At 46.2% G+C, this 23,648-nt stretch overlaps 1 protein-coding gene across 1 annotated transcript in view; it reads right to left on the bottom strand.

The window, feature by feature from the left end:
* The window catches only part of LOC119397137 (UPF0462 protein C4orf33 homolog), a 94,668-nt gene extending 72,127 nt beyond the window's left edge, over nt 1-22,541 (bottom strand). Inside the window, exons 1-2 of the mRNA XM_037664576.2 lie at nt 22,367-22,541; nt 11,312-11,369 (exon numbers count right to left, since the gene is read on the bottom strand). Of these exons, the coding sequence (XP_037520504.2) occupies nt 11,312-11,369; nt 22,367-22,478 (170 nt within the window). The 5' untranslated portion in view covers nt 22,479-22,541. The remainder of the gene's footprint in view (nt 1-11,311; nt 11,370-22,366) is intronic.
* Nucleotides 22,542-23,648: the final 1,107 nt, after the last annotated feature.

Raw genomic sequence — 23,648 nt, 5'->3', positions numbered from 1 at the left:
TTGTGAGTAATCCGGATGTATGTGCATTGTATGGTACACCTGAGATGCAACCAAAGAAGTTTCTTCCTCAATACGATTATGCAAAAACATTATTTCTTGGTCCCGTTACCTAAATGTGTAGCGCAAACGGACAGTAAAGAGAGCATTATACCTCATAATAATTTGTGGTTGTGGTAAAACACAGATAACGCGATTCCATATTTTGATTGCGCAATTTACGTTTGAATGACAAATTTTTTTCGACTGGAGTTCGTTCCGTTTTTGTTCGACCGCACTGCTATCCACGCATAAAAGCGAAGCAGCCGATGCGAAGTGTGAAGCGACAGCTTGTCGCCGACGTTCTTCGATATATTCCACCCGGCATGGAACACACGCGAGCTGCCTGGTGAAGAAATTCTAATTGTCGCCACTAAATGTTGATGAAAAAACGAACACTGAAGATTGTAGCGTCATTATAGAATCAATAAAAAAAGCACCAGCGTAGTAATGCGCAATATGCTCCCAGCCACGCACAATCAGTGCGCTAAAGTGGATTCACCGGCTTTTACTACCCGAAATAAATACTAATTACGATCGTTATACATCTTTGCATTTGTGAGGAACAATAATTTGGAATGGCCTCACTACTAACTCGAGATAGTGCCATCTCCTCACTCTTTCTTGGCACAACTTAACAAAAGGAAAATAGACAACCACCCATTTGAAGCAGGAAGCCACAAGGAAATCCATACGGATTTTTCAGAAAGAAAGCTTTTGGTTGAAGAAAACTCCTTTCTTGTCCGGGGTTTTTTGTTTAAAATCCGTCCATAATAATTTGCAGCCAATATCTATACATCTGCTCACTGCTTCCGAACCTATAGATATATAATGCCTAATGAACTCTTTTTTTATAAATTTCATCGAATTATTCCGTCATTTATGTTTATATACTTAGAAAGCAGTCACTTTGCCAACATACCATATTACGTGTTTTTATCTATGTGTACTTGTACTTTCACTAGCAATTCGCAAGCATTCTCGCTCCACCGTTGTTGTTGCCGTTAAGTCTTTTTCATTTAATAATTTCGTAAGCGATCGTTGACATTTTTTGTTGGGTCCTTAAAAGCCTAAAATGCATTGTATATTACAAAGGACCACAGGTCGGCAAAAAATGTGGAGCTCACTCAGACTCACTCATGAAACATATCTTGCCTTTAGGACTCACTCGAACTCAGATTCACCAAAATTTGCCTCATTCGGGCTCACTCGGACTCAGACTCACTGAAACGTTTCTCAACAGGACCCACTCGAACTCAAACTCACAAAAATATTGCTCGCTCGGGCTCACTCTGACTCAGACTCACGGCGTGATCTGAGTCTGAGTGAGTGAACTCATGAGTCCAATAGCGTATAATTAACTTTTTCGTCCATAGTGTTAATGCTCTTTAACATCAATATTTCCTACAACTCGTGTTCTACATGGCACGTCTTCATCTCGTACCTTCAAATATGAGTCACCAATGGTTACAATGCAGTAAGACATTTTTATCGAAAGAGATGACCCGCATGATCCAGACCTTTCCATAAAAAGAAGGTCAAACCCCCTTCCTCTCGCCCCCTTCCGTAACTCACGGCTCTGATCAATAACTATTGAGATGGCGTATGAACGCTAGTGCTTTGAAGTGAGTAGACGTGAGTATAAACTTGAGTCATTAAAAGGCTGATAGTAATGCTGAAGTGGAGTAGATAGGACCATAGCTCGGCAAAAAAATGTGGAGCTCACTCAGACTCACTCATGAGATATATTTTGCGCTTAGGGCTCACTCAGACTAAGAATGACCAAAATTTTCCTCCTTCCGACTCACTGGGACTCAGACTCACTGAAATATTTCTCAACCGGACTCACTCGGACTCAGACTCGTGAAAATATTACTCAACCTGATCCACTCAGACTCACGGCTTGATCTGAATCTTAAAGTGAGTCGACTCATGAGTGAGCTTGCCGACCTATGCAAAGGACTACATATTGTAGCGAAGCCTTGGAAATGAGTAATGGGTTGCGCTTTCCAGCGTCTCCTAATGAGTCGCCCTCTTTGGCTTCTCCTAAAAGGATGCCGCTCGTACTGAGAGTCCGTGCTTTGCCTTGACTGTCGCTATTGCGCATTGTCTTTGAGTGTTGTCAAATAACCACCGTCACAATATATACACATATATATATATATATATATATATATTGTGAAGGTATATATATATATATATATACACATATATATATATATGTATATAACATATATATATATATATATATATATATATATATATATATATATATATATATATATATATATATATATATATATATATATATATATATATATATATACATATATATATATATGTATATAACATATATATATATTATATATATATATGTATATATCTATATATATATATATATATATATATATATATATATATATATATATATATTTCATTGTAATAGCGGCACGAGGACCAGCGTTTAAGGTTTATCTTTCTTCTGAATCAGAAGCTTGGGCTCGACCTAGCACCATACTTATCTCCACTTGCATCCCGGGCCACTCGTCACGCTTTCTTTAACTGGTTATTTTGCCGGAAATAATGTGCGCACTCTCATTCCTTCCGCAAACAATTACAAATAGGAACAAGGCCAGACTGGGCAAGCTCGAGGGCATTTCCTCTGAAGGAAGCCGTGACGAAGTCGCCAAAGCCCTCCCGGATCGTCGGGCTAGCCGAAGGCAGCAAGGCCTACCGCCCGAATACGGCCCCCAACCAGAAAAGCCTAAAACCACGGTGACGAATACAACGGCCACGATGTCGGAAGCTGTTACGCCTCGACAGTCGTAATGCAGCAACACAGAGAGCCACCGACTTTCCATGGATCATCGTTTCAAGGCCCAGAAAGCTGGCTACAGACGTATGACCAAGCTGCCACCTTCAACAACAGGGACTCCGAAGAGAAACTGCGTCACGTCTACTTCTACCTAGAAGACGCCGCGAGGACGTCGTTCAAGAACCGCGAATCCACACTTCAAACACGGCATGTCTTTTCAACAACGTTCATAAGCACCTTCACGAGTGTTCTCCACGAGAATAGGACCGCAGATATGATGGTGATATGTGCTCACCTTCCCAACGAATATATTGCGAGCTGAACGGATAAGAGAGATGATTCGCTTCCTCATGCGTGGTGTAAAACAACTGTTCACTGGACTGATAAGGAAGCCACTGAACACGGTCGCTGAATTTACTTTGAGGGCTTCTACAATTGAGAAAACACTCGAGATGTAGACACGGAACGACAAACGGAGTTCCTTGGCTACAAACTACGCCGTGCTCAAGCTCTAGGCACCGCCAATCAGCGTGAGACGATCAGAGCGGTCGTGCGTGAGGATCTGCGGAAGATGTTCCCAGGATCGCAACCTCAACTGGATTCAGTAGCCGACATGGTAAGCGAAGAAATCCAGCAGCCACTGAGGGTTCCTGAAGTAGCACAGCCAGCCTCAACCGACGATCATGACGTACGCTGGCGCACTCCACCATTCCGCTCTCCTTCCGGGCCAGCGTCAATACGCCGCACCACGACAGTTCTGTCGTCGGACACCGCTGCTTTCTCCGACGTGGTCCTGCCCGCCTGTGAGTCAACGCCGCGCCCCACGAAAAACCAATGTTTGAAAGGCCCCGACTACTGCCCACTCTGCTACAATTGCGGAAAAGCTGGCTACACCTACCGCTGCTGACGGTACCGCGAGATGGACCTGCGTGGCTTCGCCATCAACGCCCGACGTCCAGAGTGAGGTGAACGGCCACGTGACACCCTCGACTATCTCTCAGCACCTGAGTGGAGACCTCGATGGTCATCGTGTTCCCCATCACCTGTCTCCACCTGTCAACACACTGGCCAAAATCGGGGCCGGTCACTTAGCCCGTATTCCGAAAACTAAATGCAGCAACCAATGGAGATGCGGCGGCTGTTCGTCGCAACGCCGAAGATCCTCCACCGACAAAGACGACGCTGCGACGAATTCTTCAGAACACGCGGCCAGCCCAGCGGAGCCCTAAAGACGAAACTTCGCTGCCGAAAGGCCTGACGACGCGATGCAGCAGCAGCAGAACAGCCGGACGCAGCCGTGATCCGACACCGCGAGTTAACCGCAGCGGAAGACAGCGAACTAGCGACCTCGAGGTCCTCATCGACGGCCGCAACGTTACCACCTTAGTTGTTGCCGGAGATGATGACTCCGTAATGAGCGAATCCTCCGCCGCCAAGTTGAAAGTAAGGACTGCATGGGATTGCCTCCAAATCCGAACGGCTGTAGGACACTTACTAACGCCGACAGGAGCGGGCACGGTAAGAGTCTCTGTTCACGACTGGACAATTATCCTGCGAGCTTCGTAGTCCTGCGGTGCTGCTCGAGAGATGTCATTCTCGGTATGGACTTCCTAAGGCACCACGACTGAGTCGGTAACTCTATCCTTAGAAAAAGCGCTACCGCCGCAGACGACGCAAGAGAACGACGCCTTCAATATGTTCGAACACCCAGTCACCTTCCACTCGCTTCATCGTCATCATTTCCGTCGACACTGAGAAATCCGCAGACATAGAAGGCGTCATTGAGGGCGCCAGCAGCTGTTGGTCAACTGGGAGATATGCGTCGCAAGAGGAATAGCCGAGCTGCGTGGAGGGAAAGCAATGGTCATGCTCAAAAATTGCAGCTACTAATACAAGCACTGTCACAAGGGTATCTCGGTAGCCTACATAGAAGAAATTGTGGAAGCCACCAACGCTTTCCCCCTCACATATCCTACTGAACCTACTCCGAAGATCCAAGTTCCTGAACTCCCTTTTGAAGTCAACCCGAGTCTTCCTCCGTATAGGCAAGAACAGTTCAAGAGCCTGCTCCGAGAATACAAGGACTGCTTCTCGTCATCATCGCGAATTCGACTAAGCGCTGTTGCTAAACACCGCATTGAGACCTAACAATATGCCCGTCCGCTCCGTCAGTGCCCGTAACGAGTTTCTGCACGTGAACGTGATGCCATAAACCAAGTCGACAAAATGCTGCGCGACGACATCATACAGAAGTCGAAGGGTCCGTAGCACCTCCCGTAGTACTAGTGAAAAAAAAACGTGGATCGCTGCCGCTCTGCGTTCATTATCGGCGTTTGAACAAAATCGCGAAGAATGACGTGTACCCCATCCCACGGATATACACACCTTGGACCGGCTGTACAACGCAAGGTGTTTCTCGCCGACGGAATTGGAGACTGGCTACTGGTAATTTGAAATCGACTAGATGGATTTAAAGAAGACATCACGCGAGATGGCGTGTTTGAGGTTAAGGTCACGCCGTTCGGTCTTTGGTCGGCACCTGGAACTTTCCATCGCATAAGGGACACAGCACTGGCAGGCCTAAAGTGGCAGTCATGTCTAGCCTACTTAGATGTTGTCCTCTTTTCCTCATAGACTTTCGTGAATCACCTTAAGCGGTTTGAGGCGGTGTTACGAGACAACAAGTCACCCGGACTCACCCTGAAACCGGAAATTTGTCATTTCGCGCACGACGATCTACTGCTCCTGGGACACGACATCAGCCAGTCTCGAGTTCACCCAGACCCTCAGTAGACTGCAGAAAATCGCGAACTTCGCTCAGCCCGTCGACATGATGGCAGGGCGCCGCTTTCTTAGTCTGTTGCCTATTATGGACGCTTCGTGAAGAAATTCTCTCGCATAGCGACACCATTGGCACTTGCGACAAAATATGACGTCGACTTGTGAAGTGGGAAACCCCACAGATCGAAGCATTTGAGGCGCTCAAACGAGACCTTCAGTCGCCGCCCGTTCTTGCTCACTTCCACGAGCAAGCCGAAACCTAAATTCGCACCAACGCAAGCAGCGTAAAACTGGGCGCTGTGCTTGTACACAAAAGCGACGTTCTGGAAAGGGTCATTTTCTATGCCAGTCGGTCGCTACCAAAAGCCGAAGCCAACTATTGAACGACGGAAAAAGAATGCCTTGCCATAATTTCGGCCACTCCAAAGTGTCTCCCCTAACTTTACGGCAGACATTTCAAAGTGGTGGGCGGCCATCACGTCTTGTGTTGGCTGGCAAATTTAGAGGACCTTCCGGCGCCCTCGCACGGTAGAGTCTCAGGCCTCAAGGATTCCACATCATGGTCGTGTGCTAGTGCGGACGGAAACACTCAACACCGACTCTTTATCTCGCGCCGCCATTGATGCGCCGCCGCAAGATGATGAGGATGAAGACGGCTTTCCCGAACAGTAAGCGCAGACGACTTCGCCGAACAGCGGACTGATCTACAAATACGAAGCTTTGTGTAGAACCCAGAAGGTAAGAACGATGTCGTCCCGACAGCATTGAAGTGTGAATTGTGTTTGTTCTTCTTGCGACACGGCGTACTCGTAAATAACTTCTAAACACACCACGCCGACTCCCTCCTCGTTGTGCCCTCGGCAGTGCGTCCGCAGATTCTTTCGGACCTGCATGACGACGCGAGCGCTGGACCCTCGGCTTCACGCGTTCTCTCGCAAGAATTCAGGAGAAATATCTACGGAATTCTCCTGGATTCCGTAGAAATCTATCCCAAATAGGTGACGTCGCCTCAACACCGACGTCGCCAATTACGTCAAACAACGCTGAGACTGTCAGTGACGCAAGACACTTTCCGACAAGGCCAACGGAATTCCTGCAGCCCGTCCAGCTACCTCGTCGACCGTTTCAGCAGATCGGGATGAACTTGGTGGGGCCATTCCTGACATCAACATCAGGCAATAAGCGGAATGTCGTAGCTACGGACTACTTCACACGCTACACCGAAACCAGGGCCCTGCCTAAATGTAGTGCCACCGAGGTTGCAAAGTTCTTCGACGAGAACATATTGCCACGTCACGGCACTAGTGATGCAGAACTATCGGTAAACTGACTATCGATAGTATCGATAGTTTTTTTGCAACTATCGATAGTGTAAACAAACTATCGAAAGTGCAATCGGCAGTACTATCATTAATATTACCGGAGCGCTATTACTACCACGCGTGTTTATTGCTTTGTTCTGACGTATTACGGTTTCACCCACAGAGACTGTTAGCAACGTTTCATGCAGCCCGCGCCGTAATGTTTCAGAAGCTTTAGAATTGTTTGAGATCATTCTGTTAAGATTAGGCACCGGACGCGAATAGTCAAGTTCATTCGAGAGCTTACGCGAGCACCAGCGATAACGCTGGAAGGTTTGAAGGCTGATGAATAAAGGACGACGCGTTCCACCGATGATCAAATTATCCAACGGCTGACGACTGCTCCCGCCGCTATCAGTGCGTAGCATGTATCGCTTGTATTTGCAGTTTTGATTTTCTGGGCACAAGTTCGCCCAAATAAAGAGCTCCATATTTCCCATTCTTGCTGCAGCATTCTTCACCGACACAACCACGTGACAATACTATCGATAGTGGTGTGAATAATGACGCGGTTGCTGGCCGGCCATATTGCCTAAATATTTCCGATAACTTACTACCAGCTTCGCTTAATTTATGAGCAATTTTCGGCTGATAAATAAACTATTTCTGCAGTGTATATGGCGCAATATATCCATCAATAAATTCGTATCCAAAAGCAACCGGTTACACCTTACAATTAACTTTTTTTTTATTTTGAAATCATAAAAAGCAATATCAATTTGTACCCTCGCAGTCCCGCCACATGTACAGGCTTCCTTTCCGCTACAGCTGAACAGTTTGTCTTTAAGATCATGTGTCAGCAAAGCACTCTGGTGAAGAACACAAACACGTCAACTTTCTTGCCCTTCAGCCTGCTCCTCCGGATCCACTATGTACCACGCGCGCGGGGAACCAACTTTATTCTGCAGTGAGTCCGCGCTGTTTATTTTATACTCTCGATAGTACCATCGAATTTTTTACTATCGATAGCGCTATCGATAGTATCTTTCACCATCGATAGCTCGATAGTGACTCAGCTATCGATAGTATCGATAGTACCATCGATAGTTCTGCATCACTACACGGTACTCCTGAAGTCCAGATCACCGACCCGGGTACAGTTTGTACGGCATACCAAAAGCAGGCGATCTTCAGCCAGCGAAGGACGACTGTCTACCACCCTCAGACGAAGGGCCTTACCGAACTTTTGTATAAAACTAGCACACATAGTACAATATACGCAGACGTCAAACTCAAGAACTGGGATGGTGTGCTTCCGTAGATTACATTCGCCTACAACATGGCATTGTAAGAAACATCACACATGACACCGTTCAAGCTAGTGTACGGAAAGATCCCGACAACGATGCCAGAGGCTATGCTGCCGACCGTCAGGGACGATGACAATGTGGACGTTGCAGTCCACCTTCAGCGCGTAGACGAAGCCGGACAACTCGTCCGTCTGCACATCTGGAACCAACAGATGACCGACAGCCGCCGTTACAACCTTCGACGACGCCACAAAGAATACCCGGCCGGCGACCGTGTCTGGGTCTGGATGCCGATACGCCGACGTGCACTCAGAGCAATACTTCCGCCATACTTCGGACCATACAAGGTACTTCGACGTCTCGGTGCACTGGACTACGACACTGTCCCCAGCGACATCACGAAATTTCAGCGATGCCGGGCACGCCCCTAAGTCGTGCACGCGGTGCGGCTTAAGCTGTTCTGTGCCTGCTAGCGCAATCTGAGAACTTCTATACTTGTGTTTTCCCTATATGCATGTATTCATTTCTTTCTTCGCTTTCGCGTTCTATTACAACATCGGGACGATGCTCTTTCAGAGGGGGGCATTGCCACGCGCTTTTATTTATTTTGATTTGATAGATTTGAGCAACAAACACTGTTAGTCCCGCTCGGTGCAGGTCACGCCGCAATGTTTGGGAAGCTTCGCTATTATTTCAGATTATTCTGTTAAGATTACACGCAGGACACGAGTACTCTAGTTTATTCTACAGCCAGGGTTGCAAGCACCAGCGATGATGTTGGAAGGCTCAATAAGGCATGAGTAAAAGCCGACACATTTCACTGACGAGCAGATTAGTCGACGCCGGACGTCTGTGCCCGACGCTATCCCCGTACAGCAAGTATTGCTGGTACATTGAGTTTATCTGTTAGTCGGCCCAAATTAGCCCAATAAAGAGCTGTTCAGTTGTACCGACTTGTGTTTTGTGTCCTTTACCACCACGTGACAATATTTACTGCAATATGTCTTTTGTAATGTGCTGACAAAGTAAGCTCACTGTTTAACTGTTATTTGAATTGGCTGCGTCCTTTTTACTGCTGTTTATCTATTTGCATTCCACTTAAGTTTACTGTTATGTGAACGTGATGTGGAGGACAAATGTGTAATAATCTGGGCTTGCCTGAATTTGCATTGCAATAATGGAGATAAGTGGAATCACCTCAGAGATTTTGGCAAGGAGATTCAAGAAACATTATTGTACGAAATGCGCCGTTTCATAATATTTTCTATAGTCATTGAATTTTCTATTGTCTTCTATCGTAGCTTTTATCCTGAGAAGCATCCGCGCTTGGTAGGCTTCTCTATAATGCGCTAATCTGGCCTCCATTTGCTCCGGTGTTTGAGTCGGCAACTTTCCGTTTGCTTGATATATCGTAGCCTGCCGTGGAGCTAAGCCTACTGGATGATTATATTGAGCCTGTCACTTGAGCCGAAGCGCACGCACAGGCCGCCCAGCCGATACCCCATCCATGGCGAGACTAAACGACCAAGCGGCGGCTAAGCAGCCGTTAAACCTTCGCGTGGTCACATGGTACCACAGTGGCGAGGCTTCGAGCGAGCGCTGCTGAGTGGCGTCAGTTCAAGCGAGAGCGACAGAGGGACAAAAGAGCAGCAGCTGCGGCTGTAGCACCCGAGCTGTGCCAGAGCCAACCGCAGTTTCCCATTCCTCTGTTTCGCACCTCGAGCCATGCGGCTCTTCTATCAAGGGCGGTCGGACGCACAGTGCGTTCTTGCGGTCCGGCTACTCAAGGTCATTGCGACGCGATGAACGACCTTGCGAGGCATGAAGCAGTAGAACTTTCGCTCTAAAAACCTCTGACAGCGCAGTGTATAAAAAGCTGTCATGTTAAGTAGCTAAAGCAAGCCCATATGTTGTTCCGTTAGTATTCTTTGAGCAAGAAATAGAAAACATTTAAGATATACGTGCTATTTTCAAAAGTTAATTAGAGCGCAACCACACGACACATTCACACACCCACACACCCACACACCCACACACCCACAACCCAGACATCAACCACGCACAGCGCTCACTTCCAACTGATTTATTGATCGCACGGGCTTGAATATATACATGTGGCACATGCGCGCATTAACATCAGATAAGGCCAGCACACACACAATCAAGACATACATTTCCTTCCTGCTCCTTCCATCTTATAGTCTAGAACTGATGAAGTGAAATTCACTGGGAAACAGAGATAGCGACGGGGTGCTTACACAGCGGTCCTTGTCTTTTTCTATGTAAAATGCCTCTAACACTTCACGTGCAGTTTTTCTTGTGCTTCTGCCCAGAATCTTTGTCTCAGAGAATCCTGCGTCACAGCCACACTTCTTAATTAACTTTTGAAAATGATCTACCAACTAGCCCAACAACAAGTTCTTTTATATACGTGCTAGTTCACGCCCCGACGGACCTAAATAAAGTTCTTCCGTACCATACCATACAAACAGACATTTCATTCCAATGAAGCTAGGTTGGTCACAGTTAAGAAGTTTTCAAAAAAATATGTTTGTGCATCGGCGTTTGTTCCAACATTCTATAAATCTATGATAACGAATTTGCGAATGTACCGAAGTATCTTAAGATGCAACTGGCAAGTGTCGAATCGGATGCAGTAACTGTGGGAGTATCTTGTACCGTATCGCGATACACTTTTCTTTTAAAGTATCTTTGCCCAGCCCTGTAGTCAGCAGGAGGAATCGACTGTAGCCGGAGAAGGAATAAATTTTGAAAATCGGCCATTAAGCAACTTCATCAACTTCAACAAACAAAAAGTGCTCCTAAAGACGGGCTATATAATAGTTGCCGAAATGCCCAGTGTTTTCTTCATGAGCGCAAAAGAAAACAAAGCAACAAAAGGAGATAGCGTCTGATAGCGCGGTTATCACAAATGCGCTTGGCTAAATCTTTCTCAAGCCTCGTCAAACTCTTCATGAATATGTACATTTCATTTTTTCTGAACAAAACGCATTCTGTTGCAGAGCAAATAAACAATAATATTAAGATATGAAGGAGCTGCCACTTACGGTCCGATGTCGACTTGAGTGTAATAGCCATCACTCCCCACGAAAGCAATCTGAAAAACTGTGCATACTGAGGTTCAGTGAATGGAAACAGCTGCCACATGGGAAACCTGCACGTAGTTCAACATCCCCACTACGAGAAATTGAAAAACCTCTTGCTTTTCCGAAAACTTTCCTGCCGTATGTAAGGGCATAGACATGTCGTGTATACGCTGCTAAAAACAGATAAGTTGTGTGAAAAAGTAAAGATTTGGAGGCAACTGGTACGATTTGCGTATTTCAGATAGTCGCTGCCAGTGAGGTCTGCGTTCGTTACAATCATGGATGCATGCGAACGACGCACTGTTCTACGCAAGCTGTAATTACTGTGCACCTTGAATTTTGTCATGAACTAATGGCGGTATCAGTATGCAGTTGTGGCTAGGGATACAAACCTTGGTTTTGATACGCTCCGCTTATTTCGAATATTTGTCTTAGTATTAAATCCGAGTATCCGTTTAGTATTAAATGAAGATCAGTCGATATACCTACAGCATATTATTCTCTGTCACTCGACATGTCTGATGACAACGTGGGTCAATCATTGAGCGCTTTTGGTACGCCCATAGTATAGCATGCCAAAAAGGCAGCGTGCGCCATGCCTGAAGTGTTAATAAGCAGCTCAGAGAAAAGAGCAAGAAAAGCACGTGCGCGTGATATTACAACAACCTGCTTCAGCAGTTTAATTATTGTTTTACGAGTTGACGAAGTGTGAGGAAGTCTACGCTTTTCCTACATTCTAGTATCTTCGGGAACGCTGCAGCACTGTTGCACAGAGAAGACAGGCTCTCTCACGGGGAATTGTAGCACAGTAGATGACTGAGATAGAACAAACACCATCGCCTGAATACAATGGCGCTCCTGTGATGCACTGAAATGAAGAGGCGCTCCTGTATTTTTCCTGCTTAAACAATCCTAATAAAAATAAAAAACTGTCACCGGCAATGACACCACTTCCGAATAAGCAATTTTAGCACAGCGTGAGCCGAGACAATTACAATTGCTGTTTCGCTCATTGTGCAAACTAACAGCGTGAACACGGAAACACGTTGACGCTTTGAGAGCATTCTCTAGAGTTGGTGGCGTGGTCCAGGTGGCGCAGGCGCGGTTGGTCTAAGGCCGACTAGAGGGCTTTGTTTGGCACCGGTGGACGCTCTCGCGCATGCCTTAGTGGTCAGGTCATAGGTGAATGGGTCCCAGTACGCGCTACTAAGGCAACATCTCGTAGCCAGTCGCCTCTGTGGAGCATACATCGCCCGGCATTACACCTTGGTGCTCATCTCCTCACCATGCTTTCATCCAACGCGTTCCTCTTTGCTTTGTCTTTGCTATCGATGTCATCCATCATCCAGTGTTTTAAATGTTCACCGGGTTACGCAGAAGACAACTACAAGAAACGCACGAACGAGTGGTTTAGAGATTCACTCCGAACATCGCCCAGCTTTTGAATGTATCGAGAAACATTGAGTAAACCAACAGGGCTTGATTGAAGGTAAGATCGCACGTACCGAATAGACATCCATAGCCCGACATGCTCTCGGCGATACTCGGCGCGTAAACGCCGGTCCCACAGTGCCAACAACCATAGGCCAAGTGACGTATTATATCATGATCACATCTGTTATGGAGGTGTGTACAATTCTGTTCAGAGTAAATAAGCAATGAGTGCTGGTGGAAAGAGTGTAAACAGCTGGTCGCCTCACAGGGACTCCTTAAGAACAAGATATGCATGATATTCAACGCCGATACTTCAATTATGAGCTGTCATATTTATTATCTCGTCTAAATTCCGCATGATCAATGGTACGTGATCTCTATAATTTCTGCTTATTAGATACAAGCACCGTAGTTAAACGCCGAAAGTGAATTATTTTTGTAACGACGATCATAAAATACTGTTAAAGCTTGATCTATCAAAACCCAATTTTACGAAGTTCTCGATTTAACGATGAAATTTCGAACTCGCAGAAAATACTCGCAGAGCTCAGTGTTATCATCAACCCGAATTAACGAACTATCTTGGCCACCAAACCCGATTAAATTAAGTTTTTCCTGCAGTATCCGAGTAAATAAGCAGATATGTACTTCCAATTATGACTAACACGGGTTTTCCTTCTAGCGCGTGCTCTGACGGTATAGCTTTAAAACGTCTGGAAACCATACTCACAGCCCTAGCCTCACTGAACGCGAACATTGACCGTTGGCGTCAACGGCGTCAGCAAGAGTGATCCAAAAAATTATCCCCACGCGATGACGTCATCGTGGCGTCACAGATAGCCAAAATTCGTGACGTCGCCATGACGTCACATAAAGTCCTCTCAAATGATGACGTAACCACATGAAATCATCGCTTGGTGAAAGGTGGGCCCATCCCGGAGCCAGTGCAAAAGCAGATGAGGTGCCCAAAGCTTTCAGAGGCCGGGGAGGGGGATAGGGGGGAGGTGTTATAAAGCACGCCACTCAATTAACGAAACATCTGTGGCACTTTATTCCACATCAGCATGGAACAAAGCAAACCCGAATTCACTCGTAGCGCGAGCGTCACGAGCCGAACACGCAGCCGGCGAGCCGCGCTGCTTGCTGGTGATGATGATGGTAGTCTCCGATGCCACAGCTTCTTCCCTTAAAAGTTCAAACGATCTGGAGGACGGCGCTGTCGCGTTGAGCGCCGCAAAGGTTGAGTTGCCGGAGTCAGCGAATCGCTTGCGCTTTCGCCCGAAGGCTCTTGACGGGGCGATAGCGTGTCGGTGTCGCACGATTCGTCGACCGAAACGTCCCGCCGTCGCACTTGGTCAAAGTGCCGCCGTTCCGTTCCCTGAGTCGTGTCCACTGTGACCATGCGCTTTCCCTGCTGGTCACGCACGATACCTGGTATCCACTTTTTCCGTGGCTGAAACGTTCGAGTCCAAACACGCTGTCCAGCCTGCCATCGCTGTTCACGTTCATTGCACGGCTTTGCTTTCACAGCCTCGGTGGTCGGCATAATGCAGTCGAGTTTTGTTGTTATTTGATATCCCAGCAAGAGCTCCGCTGGTGACTTGCCCTCCTTCACTGGCGTGCGGCGATAACGGAACAGAAGTCTTGATATTCGAGTTTGTAGCGGAATTTCATAGTTTTTCTTCAAGCCTTCCTTCAACGTTCTTACGGCCCGCACCGCTAAACCATTTGATTGTGGATGATAGGGCGCTGTAGTCAAGTGTTTTACTTGGTTCTGAGCCAGGAAATTGCGGAAGTGGAAGCCCGTGAACTGAGGTCCGTTATCCGTCACAAGAGTACGAGGTAGACCGAACCTAGCAAACATCGCCCTGAGAGCCTCCACTGTCACTTCCGCTGTTGCAGATTTCGTTGCGACTGCTTCTATCCACTTCGTTTCGGAATCCACGACTACCAGTATCATGTGTCCTTCAATAGGACCTGCATAGTCAACGTGCAGCCGGCTCCATTTCTCTCCCGTCGTGGGCCATGGTACAGGTGTTTGCGCTGGAGGCATCGCTGCAGCCTGTACGCAAGCAGGACACTCCCGCACCAATCGCTCGATCTCACCGTCCAGCCACTGTTATAAAGCACGCCACTCAATTAACGATACATCTGTGGCATTTTATTCCACATCAGCATGGAACAAAGCAAACCCGAGTTCACTCGTAGCGCAAGCGTCACGAGCCGAACACGCAGCCGGCGAGCCGCGCTGCTTGCTGGTGATGATGATGGTAGCCTGCGATGCCACAGGAGGGATTAGTATATCGACTAAGACAAAGAAGAGGAAGATGGCTTTCGCCTTCAGACGTCTTGGGCAAATGCATTAGCGTCCCTGTGAGTTATTCTCACGATGCTGAACGCCGCGCCCATGCATGAAGGGAACAGTGGGTTCGGCAATCGCTAGCGCTCTTAGGTGCGGGATAATGCTACGAAAGTCTGTGCTTCCTTTCGTTGTTTTATGGATTATGCGACAGGTTGCACTGATGGATTCTTTGCAACTTTCAGGCTCGGCCTACTCACACAATCACTGTATTCATTTTCCGCGACTTGGTATATTGGGAAACTGATAATATAATAATATCTGGGGTTTGACGTCCCAAAACCACGATATGATTATCAGGGACGCTGTAGTGGAGGTCTCCGGAATTTCGACCACCTGGGGTTCTTTAACCTGCACCTATATCTAATTTCATGGGCCTCAAACATTTTCGCCTTCATCTAAAATGCAGCCGCCGCGGCGGGGATTCGATTCCGTGACCTTCGGGTCAGCAGTCGAGCGCGATAACCACTAGACATATTGGCAGACTGCCACAGCTTAACGTGATCGTCTACCTGGCCTGAATAACGGGGACATTGTGTCCTCTTGCCCGGGCGTGTTCGGGCACGGTGGATAATTTGAAGAGTGGAAGTAGAGGAGAGCTAGGTCATAAAAACCTACCTTGTAATTAGGCCTGCGTAAGTAAACGTTAAGGCCCATTCACACCGAAGGCGGGGCGGCCAAAGCGGCAAAGCGGTGAGGCGGAAAGCGGGAAAACCTCCTCTCCAGGCGGCGAAAGCGGGGCGGAAAACGAGGCGGCAGGTCCGATCGCTCTCGGACCAATTTTTTGCCGCTCGCCGCTACTCGCCGCTTTGCCGCAGCCAATCAGAACGCGTTGCGGCGGTGGCGCGGTGGTGGTGCGGGTGTCTCTTTGGGAGAAGCCGTGCCACGTGATAGCGACACGTGCGCTAACGCGCGAGAGGCCCCGCCTCCTCGGCCGCGCGGGCAGCCAAGAGAGCCATGCGGTCTGAACAGGTACGCGCGCTCGCCGCCTCGCCGCCTTGAAAAGCCCTCTTGGCCGCTTTGCCGCCCCGCCTTCGGTGTGAATGTACCTTTATTCTTATGTTGAGAGCAAGCTTTGCCACAGTTGCTGGTTTGTGTTGCCGACAATGACCGCTCTCAAAAGGGTGTGCGCGCGGGTTCGTGAGAGGGAGGGCCTTATCCTTCCACTTTTCGCATTGGGGAAAGCGAGCGCCCTCAGTAAGCGCGCGCATGCCTCCGAGGCACAGCTTGAAGACTGTTTGCGCTACCTTTACATTCACATATTCTTAAATCGCGTTGCTACCTTTTTGCAACACTTCAGGTTCCATAGCGAATACACTAAATAGCACCCATCACAAAACGCAGAGCTTTCATGCTTCACCAATGCCCCTGACGCAAAGTAACATTTCTGAAGATGTCCGCAACGTCTCACCCCACGTTTCGCATACTGTGAAGCGTTGCATTTGCGATGTCCGACATATCCAGTAATTGTAGTACATTATTTTATAATAAGAATGATTTGATTTCACTAATAGTTGGATATTGTGTTCGATTGACCAAAAATTTAATTACTGTCTCAAATGGACGGCGATGCTATCTTTAACGGTCACCGATTATCTTCCTGCTTACGCAAGCTTAGTATCAGACTGTTTCATACAATAGAGCACGTATCACCGTGGCCGCAATATGAAGCCCGCACATTGTGTTGAAATGCTACACATGACCAAAGTCTCCTTTGTAGTTTCAATGAAATGTATGCCTTTGGTTGGCGGGCATCTCCTGAGGCTGCTTATTAGTTTATGGCACAAACGGGTGCCAGATATGCTTTACATTGCACAGCGTTATTGACAGGACAGAAATAAACTTTCAAATGTATTCGTAGTGCATCTCACCTAAGGTAAGAAAGAACAGCTGAGTAGCTTTTTTTATTATACGGGCTTGTAGCCTGTAAGGAGCACTGAGCAAAACGCCGTGAGGAGGCCTCCATGCATAACTGTCACTGACCTCCTCTCTGTTATTCACAGATATGCTACATCAACCACCAATTCTTTTCTATAATAATAATAATTGGGGTTTAACATCCCAAAACCATCATATTATTATGAGAGACGCCCTAGTAGAGGGCTCCGGAAATTTTGACCGCCTGGGTTCCTTAACGCGCACCTGAATCTAAGTACACGAGCCTCAAGCCTTTTCGACACCATCAAAAATGCGGCCACTGAAGCCGGGATTCGGTCACGGAACATTCGGGTCAGCAGTCGAGCACATATAACCACTAGGCTACCGTGGTGCGTAATCGTAAATGTCAAGTTCACATTTAACTTTGTGCGAATCATACGTGCAAGGCCAGAACATGCTGGGCACTTACAGCACCCTGTCTTAGGTGAGAAACTTAAGCTTTGGCCGACTGCGTCAAATCATGTAAAAAATCGCATGACAAGTTTGCCACTCGTTCGTGCCCAAGGGGACAATTTCGGCCTTGTTGGTAAGACATGAAGCGACATTTAGCGCAAAGTACCACAAGGACAAGAAGGGAGGGCACAATACGAGCCCTTTTGTTGAATGTTGGCGCTCTTCTTGTGCCCTCCCTTCTCGTGTTTGTGGTACTTTGCGCTAGATATCGCTTTTTTCGTGCCGGTTGCCGACTATTGGGCTCTTCTATATAAGCAGAGAAGATAATTGTGGTGCTCTTGTGAGTATTGCCACCTCGTCGTTTCGCCTTGGTACACAGTCGGCCTCTGATCGTCACGTATATAGAGAAGCCAGAAGTTGACCACTACGATCTCCCTTCCACTTTTGAGTGCTTATAGCCATGCGGTAGCGGTAACGAGTGACCAGAATCTCTGAAAGGCCTAATGACCCCCCGTCCCCCATTGTACACTTATACAATGAATGCCATAGGCACACATACGCTCGTCTTGCTCTTCCTATCGCAGCGGTTCACTGCCATTGCTACGATTATGAAAAGTATTGATAACAGTGTCGCATTGCACAATGCTCCTTTTGCAAAGTGAATCTCTACCTTGAGGGCGTAAAATAGGAAATAAATTCATCTGTGCCCTTCAAGCCTTGTAATCCTGTTCCTTTTAGTTTGGCTTGCTCGACAGTTATCGCTTTACCGGTATACGAGCTACGACCTTTCCTTTAGAACGCTTTCGTGCTGCATTAGTCATCCGCAGGAGACAGGCGACCATAATTTAGTCGTCGTTGGCAAACAAGCACATTTAGGTTGGTAAAACATACAGACAACAATGTTGCCACTTCGACCCACATTAGGTATGCGGAAAAATCATTTCGGTGCAAAATTCGATGTCGTAGACATTGACCTACCTTTCACAAAGGAACAACAGCGTTATCAAAATTTGAAAAAAAAAATGTTGCAGTGGCTTAGCTCGTCTATGCCAGGATAACGTAGCGTTAGCAAAGGTTCAGCCAATTATTCTTAGCTTTCCTGATTGTCTAGGATTAGCTTGATTATCATGCTTACTGCTGCTCCAATGACACACATACGGTAACGTATTATGTGGCACATGTATATTTATTTTGCCAGGCACCTACTTCGGGATCCGATGAGTTAAGCTTCGCCGCTCTTCTGCGCCGTTGAGCAGCATTTGCGCTCTCGTTCTCCATGGCTATACCACACTGGCAAACGCCAGTCAGAGGCGCTATAAAGCGGCTCCGGCGCAGTGTCAGACGGCGATCGCACAGCGAAGGCGAATAGCTGCTCGCGCGCCGGCGCCAATACGTCTGCCAAGGCTACGACGTCACTCCTCTGGAAAGCGCAGACCGGCGGCGGTGTGCGCGGGAGTTGCCGGCACCTGTGTGTGACATCACTGATCCTCAAACATGCGCAACACGGCTTTTGAGGATCCACGCGCAACTGGCTCGGTTGGGCCAGTGTAGCTAACGCAACAAAGATTATGTCATCTTCGCACTATTGGTATCAAGCCGGAAGGAAGAGCGGAGCTGGGTGGCTTTCCTCTTTTCCTTTCATTTCTTCTCCTTCTTTCTTGTATCTCTTTTTCTATTTCTTCCTTTCTAGTTCTCTCTTTCCCTCTCTACCTATTTCTTTCGTTTTATCGCTGTTTCTAGCTTCCTCATTCTTTCTTTCTCTCTCTTTCTTCCTATTTCCCTCTTTCCTTCTCTTTCGGTCTTGTTCTCTGTTTTTTCTATTTCTTTTTTGTGCCTGTTTCTTTATCTCTTTCTCTCTCTCTTTATGTCTTTCTCTGTCTCTCTGTCTTTTTATGCCTTTTATTTCTCTCGAGTTTTCTCTTTCTTTCTATCGCTTTCTTTTTGTCTCTATATTTTTCTCTTTTTCTCTCTCTCACGTGTTTCCCGTGCTCCACTTCGCCGAGGAGTCTTTTCGTTTAACGCTCGCACCTGCGGTACGCAGTAGTGGGGCGTGCCCAACTCCCGTGGCGCATACCCAGCTGTGGAGTTTTGCACGACGGAGCACAAGTTACCGATAGCTAGAACAGCTTCGCTGTTAAAACGTTCCGCGAAAGAACCGTAGAAAGTAGCAAGTGGTCACTTCAATAGCAAGTGGATAGGGTACATTATCCCGAGAAAGGTGTCCTTTATCACTTCGGTTGTAAACAGCCCAGAGCAATGTCGGTGGATTTATCGCCGTTGTGGGCGCTTCGTCTAGCATGACGCCATCTGTAAATGTTTCCTTCCGGCTGCTGAAGCCGGCGTCGGTTTCGTCATAAATACGGATGAGACTCCCAACAAAAATACATAAAAATAGCAATAGAAATAAAGAGAACAGACCTCAAAATAATGTTTTTGTACGTGTCATCTTGTGCTTATATTTTGCTCAAGACATTTTGCCAACGAGCTCGCATTGATTAACTCGCGTATGCGTGTTCCAGTTCAACGTTATTAATCTCCAGGTCGCACTCGCCACTGTACTCATGTTGCCTTTTTGCGATTTCGTGCCTCCAAAAAGAGCGCAGATCTTTTGTTCTTTCTGCGCCGGAAAGCCATGCGAGTAGTCAAGTAGCCACAGAAGCACAGTAGTTAGGTAAGTGCCGCAGATGGTTTAAAGTATGCCAGTAGAGCGGCGCACTAATCACTCAAGCGAACACCGCCTGGTGCCCGTCGTTTCTTGTAAATGACAAAGTGAAAATTCATTGCCGTAAAACCAGTTGCGCGTTTATTTGATATTTGTGCGACCAGCAGCATTTTGCGCACTGCTTTGCCAAAGTATATGAAGCAAATTAAGAAGCAAAAGAAAAAACTATGACGAGAAGCATCCCGAAATATGCTTGTTCTCGATTACAGAGGAGCTCGAAGAAAACCGCGGTCAACAAACGGTGGATTCCTCGCCAATTGTTTCCCTCTTGCCAATAATTTCCCTCTTGACCATTTATTATAATAATGCTGGATGGTGGCACCAATCAAGCACACAAAGTTGCTGCCAGACAGTTGTGTAATAAAGAAGTCCTGAGACCGTAACTCTCATAACAAAAAATGTCTCGTTTGTTGCCTACAGGAAATACTCGTACACAAAGGGCTAAAACCTAGATCAACAAGAGCTGAAGAATTCAACCTACACATTAGCATTCAATGCATGCTTTTGTATTCAGAACAAAACTATGCAACATGCTGCCAATTAGCGTTCCAAACTTTGGGAATAATTTAGAGATTGTCAATCGTCGCATAAAATATGAGGAATTGTCAACGTTCCATCTTCTTTCAAAACTTGTCACCAAAATTAAAAATGCCACTTTGTGAGACTAGAAGAAGGCCAAATTATCATAAATGCTCGATTTTCGAGCCTTTGGATCAAAGTTACCCTTTTAACGCCTCTTTTTTTGTAATAGATTCTTGAGCCTTGTTTATATCCAAGAGAGAAGTTATTACAAGTGATCGTAAAAAGTGTGAATGAGTTGAACAATTGTGTGCATTTTCGTAGAATTTTTCAAAGTCGGATTTGTGAGCAACAGTGTTCGCCGAATTTCGCGCCTTGATTTTCGTTTTGTACTTATACAATGACCTGCACTGATAAAAAAATAATAGTAATTTTTAGGGTTTTAACTTGCCAAGCCCACGATGTGATTATAGAGACGCCGTAGTGGAGGGCACTGGAAATTTTGACCCCCTCTAGTTCTTTACCGAGAAACTAAATCTAAGCACACGGGCCTCTAGCATTTTGCTTCCATGAAAATGAGGCCTCCGCAGCCGGGATTCGATCCCGCAACCTGCGGGTGGCCTGCGCCAATAGAAGAAGTAAACGTGTTATGTGCGCAGGGACTTTACAATATCTCAGAAAACGTCACTGATGTCATTAAATTCTCGGGAACTGTTCTGGCTCTTCTCACCTGGAGACACGTAATCAAAAAAGCAGACCTGAAACAATTTTTCTCTGTGACTGGCTTTGCGTCAAACTTGAAAAATAATTTGAAGTGAAAGAACAGCTCGTACAAAGAGGACGGAGAGAGAATGACGACACGAGCGCTGACTAACAACGTTTTTCTTTATTGCACCAAGGAGATATATAGAAGCAAAAATAGCCTGCTGCGCATGCCCGACACCACAAAATCAAATCTAAACAAAGATGATGAAAGCATCTTTTTAGTCGTGATTAAGACCTTTCTGATAGCAAGCCTAAGAAGCGCCTTCTAGGTACGTGGTCTCCTTTTTTTCTTAGAAATACAAACGCCATGCTGACACATGAATATTTCTTGTAAATAGCCAGTTTCCTCTATCAACCGCACTCTTTCTTGACGATGCCTGCTCAAAATAAAAACAGTGGAACACAGTTCTGCACAGAAAAGTTCGTATTGATTTATATGTATATTTTCTTTTAAATTTATTGTGTGCTTCATTTTGTTGCTGATGTGCATAGACACTACCCGAACTCTTAGTCAGTGCTCTTGTGGCTCGATGTGTGAGGCAGTAGAGATATAACAGCAAGTTCCATGCAGGTTTTTATGCCGCTTTGTTAATTATGTAAATTCTATTTCACGTATTTTAAAATACATCTGTAACGAAGTGGCCTTTTCACAGCAGTTCATGAGGGTAGTTCCTTTTAGATGTGTTTTTTATGAAGTACCTACGAAGGTATTTTTTGAAACAAAACAAAAAATGACATCACGTTCTAAATTACGTATGCTGTACAAGTTAGGCGTCTAAAATTTTTCGAAGTTATCAAATATTCCAGAGCTTTAGCACAACTAGAAATTATACGATACACTCCAGGATGTCTGAGCGTTAGTTTCAGAAAAAATGAATTGTGCTACCTTCGTATTCGCGAAGGTAAACAGATGATCCTCCAGCTGGTCCGGGAGGTTGGCAGGTGTCATCGAAGAAGGCGCCCTTCATTTCCATTGGGATCTCGTCTCCTTCAGCCATGGCCAGCTGAAAGAGGTAGGGCTGGCCAAGAACTTCGCTGCCGTTGCAACTTTTGGAAATCTTGAAGTATAGGCTGCAATAGTTAGTCGACAGCCGCTTATCCATCTCGAAAGCAAACACTTTGAGTGCCCGCTCAGTCTTAAGCATGAAAATCTTAAGCTTCGCGCGGAGTTTAAGGCTTAATACGCTTCCAGCCAACCACTTCAGACACAGCCTTCGTGCACATGATACTATGCGGGCTTTTTTATCCCGATTTATGCGAGCTTTCTATTCAACGAGAGTTCGCATGGTTATTAAGTGCATATTGGATAGGATTAGTTTCACCCTGCAAGTAGGAAACGAAAATATCGTTTTATATTCTCTTTTCAAGACGCGCATCATTACTGATGTATAACATTTTTATCTGTCCGTGACCAATCGGCTGGAATCATCATATTGAATCACGCGAGCTTCAAAAACGAGCTTATTTATGTATGACTATAAGCAAATAATCGTCTCGTAGAAAGACAGAATCTACAGCAAAATGAGGTAAAAATCATAGACAGTTTATCCAAATCTATCATCATAGCACTCGAAAAGGTTTTTGAAGTTCTAACGTACCTTGCAATAAAAGCATTGCGTCATTTAGCGTGGCGTACACGCTATGCAGCTGTTTTGCCATGCCATTAGTGAGCTATTACCGATAAATTCGAGCCTCCCGTATCGCCAAGAAAAAATCACTGGTCGCTGCTGCCCTCACGCGCCTGATATATGAGCAGTAAGCGTTGTACCACTGGTATAAAGCACCGGGACACGGCCTTGATGCTGAAAATGTGTACTCTATGTAGTTAATATAGCATATGAGTAGCGTTTGCCCGCAACACAATGATATAAACGTAACGCCTTTTGTTTTCGGCGATACTGTGTATTTTTGTAGCCTTCGGTCAGAAAGTGCATTCACAATGCACATAACCACCCATTCAAGCAGCAGCACTCTATGATGTCACGTAAAAGCCTTGTCATCGTAAAAAATTACAAAAAAAAACTAACGAGTGGACTGCTTCACCTGAAAGCGTTATATAAAAGCACACTACATTGCTTAAATATACGAGCAAGTGCAGCTTCATTAAGGAAATGTTTCTATTATAAGGAATCGTAGTAGTAATAGAATCACACCAACATGCGTGTAAA

This window comes from Rhipicephalus sanguineus, chromosome 6 (genome assembly GCF_013339695.2).
Source record: "Rhipicephalus sanguineus isolate Rsan-2018 chromosome 6, BIME_Rsan_1.4, whole genome shotgun sequence".
NCBI classification, from domain to species: Eukaryota; Metazoa; Arthropoda; class Arachnida; order Ixodida; family Ixodidae; genus Rhipicephalus; species Rhipicephalus sanguineus.
Note: the sequence above shows the minus strand (reverse complement) of the source record. Positions and strands in the feature narration are given on the sequence as shown.